The sequence below is a fragment of the Leuciscus leuciscus genome (genome assembly GCF_965113295.1).
Source record: "Leuciscus leuciscus genome assembly, chromosome: 16".
NCBI lineage: Eukaryota > Metazoa > Chordata > Actinopteri > Cypriniformes > Leuciscidae > Leuciscus > Leuciscus leuciscus.
Genome location: NC_138740.1, coordinates 4,072,454 through 4,083,108, shown reverse-complemented (window position 1 = coordinate 4,083,108; position 10,655 = coordinate 4,072,454). Strand labels below are relative to the sequence as shown.

Genomic DNA, 10,655 nt, shown 5'->3' with positions numbered 1-10,655 from the left:
TAAAAAATTAATCCATTGATGATATTGTCACGCTTTAGCAAAGCATGATGTTGGAAGACGATTAACAGACTTTATTAACAAAAGCAAAACATAAACTCAACATAAACGTTAACAAGAACTGACAGATGAGAACTGAAACAGGCAAATAAATACTAAGTGCAAACAAAGATGATTGAATGAACACGTTTCTGGAACATGTTCATTACTTTGAGAGAAAGTTGTCAAAACCTTGGCCAAATTTCTGAGAACATTCCCTTGTTAGCTTGGTTTAATTTTTTGGTTACCAATTTATATTTGACAAACTTTTTTTTAAAGTGAACTTTACAAAACCATCGTTTTCTTATTCATATAAAAAGACAAAGTAAAGAAAGAGACTTATCTTACTTTCTCAACGGGTTTCCTCAAGGTCACTTGTTCTGCACAAGCTCTTTATGAAAATTCCAGTGCAGGGGATTTTAATCAGATTAAAACTTATTGCACTCTGTGTGTGTCATGGAGGGGGTGACTTTTAATTCACTTCAGCTCTGTGTTTGGAAGAATGCTTTGTGTTCAGAAATCAGAAACTCCTTTGGCAACCATTAACCCCAAAATTAATCATTCATAGCTTTTGTTTTTTGCGTAATTTTCATTGAAGGTAAAGAGTTCAGTCGTGGTGAGTTGTGTCAATCTGCGGAGGGAAACTCTAGAAATATTACGGGGAGTCTCGGATCAGTATGGGCTTTGCAGATCTCCTGGATGAAGTTGGCGGGTTTGGACGCTTTCAGTTGATTCATGTCATGCTTCTGTCCATCCCGGGCCTTCTGATGGCTTGCCAGAATTTACTAAATAACTTTACAGCTGGTGTGCCGGAGCATCACTGTCGCATACCGAATATAACGGCTGCACTGAATGAGAGCACCTCATCCCTCCTGCGCGCGTTTATCCCACTGGATTCATCACTGGCACTGTCCAAATGCACTCGGTACACTGAAACTCAGTGGCATTTAATCACAGACAAACTGAGTCACAGAAACGCGACTGAACTGCAGACAGAGAGTTGTGCTGATGGCTGGACATATGACAAGACTGAATTCAGCTCATCTATAGTATCAGAAGTAAGTTGTTTCATTAGCTCTGACACATAACATGTAGGCCTATTTATCAACATTATAGGTCGAAATTTATACAGTGGTGTACAAATGTTTTAGGATTTTTTAAAAAGCTCTAAATAGGCTAAATATTGCAAATTCTGCACTTCTAGGTTTATGCAAATTAGTGGCAATGAGATATGTCGACAAATTGTAGACATTGAGTCAGGTCAGATTAAAAAAAAAATTCTATCGCAGCACAAGATGCTCTTTTCAAATCATGCTGGATAACATGGATCATGGTTTAGTCCATGCCATCATACAAACGGCTGAAAGCAAAAGAAAACACACCAAATACTGAGACATTTCCAAAATGAACATGAATTCAACTTTTTTAACATTTCAATTGTTACTTACAGCGATAAGCGAATTTGCAATTTTATTAAATATATGAATAAAATAATATTAAATGAGAAAAGTGGGAAAAGTATTACTAGGGTCATTCTGTATCAACTCAACCAGAGGTCACCGGCTCAAATGTTTGACTTTGATTTTTCTTTCTTTTTTTCTGTTGAAAGGCAAACATAAATAGTGATGATAATCAAAATATTAAATGTCACAGATGAATATGTACTTGCGCAATCCACTGTTTTGTAGAGGGCGGTCAAAATTTCAAGATTTGGAGCCAAATTAGAGGGGTTTAAAAATGACTTTAGAAAGATGTCTGCATCATTATTATATTTTTACACAGTGATTGGTAGGTGTATTAGTTAAATCTGTTTACTTTAGAAATCTTTGTTTAATTAAATGCTAACGGTGACCGTTCAAAAATGGAAAAAAGTCTTCTTGTGTTTTTTTTGCCTCAAGTTTGAATGCCTGTAACTCAAGAAGTATTAAAGATATCTTAATATCTTTTTAGATTCCGGTTCTTAACAAACTTTTCACTTAGTATCTTCATTTTAAAGGCCCTCGATGGATCAGTCCCAGAGATATGGAGATATTAATGCAGCGCCATGAGTAAATTGGTCATTTGCACACATTTTCAGTGGTCAAACCCCAAATGTGGGTCACTTTGCATACAGTTTCTTTCTTTTAAAGAGGAATATCTGAAGAACAAATAATGTTGAAACTTGAAATTGTTGTGGCAAAAATTTATTAAACAATCATCAACTGCGTAAGAGACACTCTGAAAATCAAATGATCATTAAAAGCATTTTATTCCTGCAAGAAGGCCCAGTTGAGACACAGAAGTCACAAGTACAGTCTGTGAAACAAGTGCGACGACGAGAGGGAGGGCAGAGGAGCCTTTATACTGCTTTCAAGGTCTTCTGCTTACAGGCCCTTATCTAAACAAGGGAAGGTTTCTCTGCTAGTGATCTAATCCTGCTGAGTTTATTCTTACAAACTCACAAGTTCTAGGGGTCAGAGGTCCCTTTTCAATCTGCCTCCTCCTGACGTCTCACCTGTTTCCCAGTGTTTAAAAACACACACACATTAGTCATATGTTGGCAGACCACGTACAGTCCAGCAAGGATCATTTCAATGTCTTACTGAAATAAATGAAAATCAATACTGTAAATCAATGAAAATCAAAAATTCCCATTACAAAATGTATCTCGTGTTTTTCTATCAAAACCAGTAATTTTTTAACAGGTCCTAACTATGGTCTGCAGATTATTCATAAATAATCTTACATAACTATTCTTAAATTATTGTAAAACCTGCACCGGATCCTGTGAGCAACGATTCAAAGCCACCTCCAACCCTGGAGATTGATGGATCTCCTGCTGATCTTGTCCGGGAGATCCTAGATTCACACAGGAGGGGTAATGGGATGCAGTAGGCCTACCTGGTGGACTGGGAGGGATACGGATCAGAGGAAAGGTCTTGGGTCGCAGCCGTAGACATTATAGATCCATCAGGGCGTGCACCTGAGACCCGCAGTGACGGATTAATTGACAGCTGCTGTCAGACTCTAAAATGGAGAGTGACTGGAGTGACGCAAGTAGCTTTGCAACAGAGCTGTCATTTGAAGTCGAGGACTTTTCTCCCCCACCTTCACCTGAAGTGGAGGAGGGTGAATTGTCTGTGGACACAGGGCCAGAGCCATATCAATTCGAGCCGCTGGCTCAAACTGCGGTCTTAACTCCCGCATCGCGATCGGCATCCGACGATGCTAGCGAAGCAGCCGCGCAAGGGAGAATGGGGCCAGTGTAAAACATTAGCATTATGGTTAAATTAGGCTAATGCTCATAGCAAATGCTAACGGAACTATCAAAAAATTTAAAACCCATGCATTTAGGTTAATTTTGGTATGATTTAGTGTTAGTAATTAAGCGAAAAACATATTTCAAGTTTCCCTCTACAATTACAAATGATTCTGTCTCAACAGGTGCACCTGTGGGCACTGCAGCTCACTGTCCCTGGTAGAGAACATCTGTTGTAGGGAGATACCCAAAGGTATAGCTATGAAATACGACAAGACCAGAGTGTTAAAGGAATAGTTCACTTTAAAATTAAAATTCTGTCATCATATACTCACCCTCATGTTGTTTCAAACCTGTATGAATTTGTTTCTTCTGCTGAACACAAAGGAAGATATTTAGAAGAATGTAATATTTAGTAACCAGGCAGTTTCTGGGTCCCATTGACTTCCATAGTAGGAAAAAAATATACTATGGAAGTCAATGGGACCCAGAAACTGCCTGGTTACTCACATTCTTCTAAATATCTTCCTTTGTGTTCAGCAGAAGAAACAAATTCATACAGGTTTGAAACAACATGAGGGTGAGTATATGATGACAGAATTTTAATTTTAAAGTGAACTATTCCTTTAAGTCCAGTTAATTCATTTAATAAGTAGTACTATACACAAAACCAGGGTTCATACAGATAAATAGGTAAACAAAACGCAAACATAACTTCATGCGCTGTTTCACGATTAGAGATTATCACAGACCTCATGTGTTTTTAAAGAACTTTGACCTGTGTCTGCTCACTGCCTCCTCCTCGTTGGGCCGAATAAACTGAGCACACTGTTTTTCTGGTACAGCCATTTGTCCAGAGAAGTCTAAAAAGTTCCAGCAGTTTATCTTCATAAACAATGTACTTAGTCACTTTGTGGGGTAATACTTCATTGGAAAAGAAGTATTCTATGAAGACTCTATGTAAAAGAAAAAAAAGTTAAAACAAAATTAAATAAAAGCATAAATAATCATAATTTGGTTATGTTGGTTATATTCAAAATCACCTTTGCTTCTCCTCATGGGCTTCATGTTAGCCTGCACACCTGCAGATCTGGAGCTGACTGGTTCAGTCTGGCACCCAATGTCTCTGGTCATTAGCCTGGTTAAAACCAGACCATTCTCAGTAGTAACTGAGTTATGGTCTGGCAAAGCTTCATTAATAACTCATTTCCAAAGGGGCGTCACCAACGGACGTCGCTCAAATGCCTCTGGGCGCAATTGGATGGACCTAAAACTCCGGGAAATCAAATCAAAACTTCTTATTGAATCAAAAACTGCCTCAGCACTTACCTGGACCTTTTTGCCTGCACGTCTCTGCTACCGAGGGACCCGACCCAGTTTGGTCCGGCTGCGTTTTGGGACTACGGACTGTATAGTTGGCAACGCCGCTGGATCGATCGGGTTAACACCCGCGCTTTCGGGCGGCAACGCTAACTTCTCCTGCCCAAGACGACTCAATCTTCCCTCCCGGACGATGCAGTACCTGGTCCTAGTTCTTTTTCTGCTCTCCACTCTGCTTCCTTGGTTGCAAAACTTCACTAACAACGTCATGGCTCTCCGGTACTCAGCTAAACAGCTACTCCAGCTAAACCGCTATCCATCGGCTACTCCGGAGCTGACCGCTGAAATAAAAACCTTTGGACTACTTCAACGCCACCGTTACATCCACAGAGGTTCCCATAGAAACTTAATACACATATCCACCGGGAACGACAGCTTCAGCACAACACTTCCTCATTTCTTCTCTTCCGCGTCCCGGCATCTAAACAGCAACGCACAACGTCATCAGAGCCAACGTCACGTGAACCATTTCAACCTCCGGTCAGTTCCCATTTCCGCTTCATCCCCTTCAAAACAAGAGTCTCTCAAACTTGGACTATTGAACACAAGATCCCTTAACAATAAAAGCACCATTCTCAACGAATTCATCCTGGACTCACAATTAGATTTAATCTGTTTAACTGAAACCTGGCAAATACCCCATGACTATTTCTCCCTCAACCAAGCCACCCCCACTGGATTCTCATACATGGACCAACCTCGTCCTGAAGGCAGGGGTGGTGGTATTGCTGCCATCTACAGATAAACTCTCAAGCTTCGCCCTCTCCCCATCCCATCTGTTCCCTCTTTTGAACACCTCTCCTTTAAACTCTTAGGCCCCACTCCTCTGACTATTTCAACAATTTATCGCCCTCCCAAACCCAATCCTTCCTTTCTGTCAGATTTCTCAGAATTTATAACTCAACTCTGCACAACTTCATCAACCATATTACTCGTAGGTGACTTCAATATCCACATCGATTCTTCCACCTCCAAACCCACCACGGATTTCTTGGACTTTATACACAGTTTTAATTTCATACAACATGTCAATTTCCCTACCCACACCCGTGGACACACTTTGGACTTGGTCTGCTCTACTGGACTTAATATCGACACTCTCTCACACACAGACCTGGCCATATCTGATCATCTCGCCATAACATTTCACATCAACCTCCCCAGCCCTCATTTCAAGCAGACACGCACCATATCTTACCGAAATCTAAAGTCCCTCTGTCTCACCTCCCTTTCCTCCCATATCGCAAACAAAATTTCCATACCCAGCATCCCTGAAAACTCAACCACCGCCGACCTAGTAGTTCACTACAATTGCACACTCTCATCCAGCCTCAATACTCTCGCACCAGTTAAAACTGCAACAGTTACATTCTCCCGCTCTGCTCCCTGGTTTACCCCTGAACTGCACAAACTCAAAAAAGAACGCAGACAACTGGAACGCCTACATAAGAAAACTGGACTCACTGTACACCTACAAGCCTACAAGGATCACAGCCACCATTATAGATCAGCGCTTACATCAGCCCGCACAGCTTTTTATTCTGGTATCATTCACTCTGGATCCTCCAACCCCCGGACCCTGTTTGCCACAGTTAATAAACTACTCAAACCCATTGACAATATCACTCACTTATTCACCATGGACAAATGCAATAATTTCATCGACTTCTTTAAATACAAAATTGACAGCATTCACCAAGAACTTTCTGTGAACATCTCTCCCAGCACAGACCCTCAACCTGTTTCATCCCTTCCATTTCACATCACACTCCCCTCCCTATCAGTCATTACAGAAACCGATCTCACTAACCATTTCAGCAAAATCCACCTCACAACCTGCCCACTGGACCCCATTCCATCTGCACTGGTCAAGCATTGCCTTCCCTGCCTCAGCCCACTCATCATGGTCATCATCAACTCCTCTCTCACCTCTGGAACAGTTCCCTCTTCCCTCAAAGTTGCCGCCATCACACCAATACTTAAAAAACCTGGCCTGGATCCTGACATCCCCAACAACTTCCGCCCCATCTCCAACCTACCTTTCCTGTCTAAACTCCTGGAACGCTCGGTCGCCTCTCAACTAAAACATCACCTCCTCTCCAATCAGCTCTACGAAACCTTTCAGTCCGGATTCCGCACTCATCACTCTACTGAAACTGCACTACTCAAAGTAACAAATGACCTCCTACTCGCCTCTGACTCTGGTTCCCTCTCCATTCTCCTCCTACTTGACCTCTCTGCCGCCTTCGACACCATTGACCACTCCATCCTTCTACAACGACTACAACATCTTGGCATCTCTGGCTCAGCTCTCTCCTGGTTCACCTCTTACCTCACCAACAGATCTCAATTCATATCCATCAACAACTGTACGTCTCACACCACACCTGTCAGTCACGGAGTCCCTCAAGGCTCGGTGATAGGTCCCCTTCTGTTTATCCTGTATATGCTTCCCCTTGGACTTATCATTCAAAATCACGGACTAAAATTCCACAGTTACGCTGACGACACACAACTGTACCTCAGCACCAGATCCATCACTCCTGCCACAGTATTAACCATCACAAACTGCCTCTCTGCAATAAAATCCTGGATGAACGCAAACTTCCTTAAACTCAACTGCAATAAATCGGAAATCATCATCATTGGTCCTAAATCACTCCTCCCCTCCTCCCAAGACTTCACTCTTTCCGTCGATGGCCATACAGTTACCACCTCTCCCCAGATCCGAAATCTTGGTTTCATTTTTGACCCTACACTCACATTTAAGCCCCAAATCCGTCATATCACCAAAACTGCCTTTTTCCATCTACGTAACATTGCTCGCCTACGCCCCACCCTCTCCACATCTGCTGCTGAAACTCTAATCCATGCATTCATTACATCAAGACTCGACTACTGCAATAGCCTCCTATACGGTCTTCCTTCCTCTGTTTTACAAAAACTGCAATACGTTCAAAACTCTGCTGCACGCCTCCTCACCTACACCCGATCCAGAGACCACATCACCCCCGTCCTCCAACAGCTTCACTGGCTCCCTGTACTACAGCGCATCCATTACAAAGTTCTGCTCATCACCTACAAAGCCCTCAATAACTTGGACCCTCCATACCTCACAGACCTCTTACAGCACCACTGCCCCTCCCGACGCCTCCGCTCTGCCGACTTAAACCTTCTCAAACCCATCACCAAATCAACGCACCGAACTTTGGGGGACCGAGCCTTCGCCATCGCTGCCCCCACCCTTTGGAACTCACTCCCCATCCACATCAGAAACTCGGACTCACTGACCACCTACAAAAAACTGCTCAAAACTCACCTGTTTCAGCTCGCCTACAATCTATAATAGCACTCTCGTCTTTGTTTGTTTGTTTTCATTTGTAAAGCGTCTTTGAGTTCCTTGAAAAGCGCTATATAAGACCTATGTATTATTATTATTATTATTATTAAAACCAATTAGAGCGATCGTCATTGTGTAAAGCCATATGCTGCGTCCCAGTTCGACTAAGTTACACTACGCCATAAAAGTATGTACTCTTTTTGTGAAGAAAAGGTATTTACTTTTGAATGTGTAGCAAAAAAGTAGGCAAGCTTTGGGACATACTGCTTCGTCATCTTTATCGGACGGACCTGTCGCGTGCATCCTGTCACGTAAACTGCCCTGTCAATCATCTTGTCACAGTTAAAATCCTCTATTAAATCTAATTTAAGAGAGAAATGTAGTAGCACATTCATCTGCCAGTGGGTCTTTCATGGAGACTGTCCTCATGTGTTTGCAATTTGAATATAATAATGCATTTAAAAGTTGCTGCGCTTCACCAACGGACATCGCTCAAATGCCTCTGGGCGCAATTGGATAGACCTAAAACCAATCAGAGCGATCGTCATTGTGTAAAGCCCGCCTCAATGTTTCTGATTGGTTTCTAGAAATGGGCTTGAATGGGCTCTTTGCCAGACTACTTGCAGAGCAAATCTAAATTTGCCGGAAGTTGTCTGGGTTTTCCCAGGCTATCTGGTCATAGTAGGCTAAAAAAAATAAAAAATTGTGTTATGGTTTACAATTACAGTCTTATATTCAGTCATTTTAGAGATTTTAAAATGTTTATAAATACTATTAATTAATTAACTCACAAACTTCTGAGGTAATTTTCTCCAGGATTATTATTACTATTACGTAATTATTATTCCTCACAGGGTCGCAAGACGACGTAAAGTACATGCATCTGATGAGTTTTATCGAGTTGATGTCAATAGCGCGCGCTCTCTGTAGGCATATTCATATTTTGCCGCTATGTGAAAAAATCCAGCAAAATGCACCGGCGCGTTTGTCGACCCCCGAGGATTAACTTTAGCCTAACCATGAATTGTGATTAAAATATATATGATCACTCACCTCAAGACGCTGCTGCGGTGATGGAGTCCATGCAGGAGGAGCAGCGAAATGCTATGCTAAATAGATGCAAAAATAATCTATCCTGATCGTTTTCAATACTCGCAATTCCAACTCCTGACTCGCTAGTCTCTACAGTGATTTTGATGAAACAAGATGGTTTTTATACCTCCAAGGGCGTGGTGAGCTCGTACCAAGGGTGTGGTGAGCTGGAACCTGCTTACGTCACGTGCCACGGCTTACGTCACGTGCCACCGCAAACATCCAATAGAAAAATTCAACTGCAGTAGCCACCGTTCAACCTGAAGAGGGCAGCACTCAGACGTTTTTACACCATATATTGTAGAATTAAAACACTTTATACCCAAATGTCAAAAAAGTTACTCGAATCAATGAACAGCACTAATAAAGCCCCATTCTTACAGATCATTAACTAAAAAAAAGTTGGTTTAGTTACCCTTTAAAGGCCCCGAGAAATCAAAATGTACGTTTTTTTTTTATATGTCTTACATATCTTTTAATATGGATTTGTTAGCCTTAAGGTTATGAATAAGCTGGTGCTCCAAAACAATGACAAAATTTGCATTTAGGAGAAATAAGCATTCAAACTTACAGTCTCTCACTTCTAAAAATGGATCACGGATTTTTATGACATCACCGCGGACTCCAGCTTCTCATCACATCTTCTGTCCAATCAAATGCTCTCTAGAATCTAAAGCTCCAAACCCTATGCTATAAATCCCACCTGGCCAAAGCCACCGTTGACACGTCACGGAGAAATATGGGTTGGAGATGTGTGTTTGATTGCACAAACACTCCAGTTTTATTCAGCTTTCCAACTGTATGTTGGTTAAGAATGAAATGGCTAGAATTTATTCACCTCTACTATTGAATCCAGCGTATCATCAGCGCTCGGATCCACATCCATGGTGCTCTCAAGTACGACTTGCAGTCTGTGAGGTAAACTAAACGCTATTGGCTATTTGAAAAGAGGGAGGAGCCATTCAATATGTCCCGCCTTAACTTCCTGTTTCAGTGGAAATTACGTCAACGCATCATAGAAAGCTGCGTGATCCAAAGCACTTCAGTGGGACTTTAACCCCTTTATGTTCAAAGATCACCAACAGCTCCAGAGATTATTGTTGTTCAACATTCACTGCATGTTAAAACATCTTACTTGATCTGGACAAACTGAGCATCCTTAGCCCGATACGGTGTTGCCATATTATGTCAACAATTAATTTCTACTAATTTCCTTGTTATTCAGAAAAATGGAAATTAAAAGGGCAGGCCTTAAGGTAGCCAATGATGTGCTTTCTTTAAGTCACATGACATTTGAATGTCCCTTCAAAACTCTCTTTCCTACGGTCACATGGAAGACACAAGTTGAGGAGCTCCAGAAATTGCTCTATTAACCTAATTTCTAAACATCTCTTCTCAAGGGGGAATTTTTTTGCATTATCTTTGATTATATCTTTGATTATTGCATTATCTTTTTATTCACAAATCAACTTTGTCTAACATAGTTTTACTGTAGATAGTAGCGTCAACAATTTGTTCTTTATTTATTTGAAGTGTTTTTGTAGTATAGTTGTATTTATGTATAAATAA

At 41.3% G+C, this 10,655-nt stretch overlaps 1 protein-coding gene and 1 long non-coding RNA gene across 2 annotated transcripts in view; one reads left to right on the top strand and one right to left on the bottom strand.

Annotated features, from left to right (window-relative positions):
* Positions 1-626: 626 nt before the first annotated feature.
* oatx (organic anion transporter X) overlaps positions 627-10,655 on the top strand; it is a 48,447-nt gene continuing 38,418 nt past the window's right edge. Inside the window, exon 1 of the mRNA XM_082141312.1 lies at positions 627-1,094. Coding sequence (XP_081997438.1) covers positions 714-1,094 — 381 coding nt within the window. The 5' untranslated portion in view covers positions 627-713. The remainder of the gene's footprint in view (positions 1,095-10,655) is intronic.
* On the bottom strand, positions 1,758-10,577 carry LOC309478050. Its single transcript, XR_014198787.1, has 2 exons — positions 8,517-10,577; positions 1,758-4,541 (listed from the first exon to the last, which is right to left on the bottom strand). It is a non-coding gene; the product is annotated as an uncharacterized lncRNA (long non-coding RNA).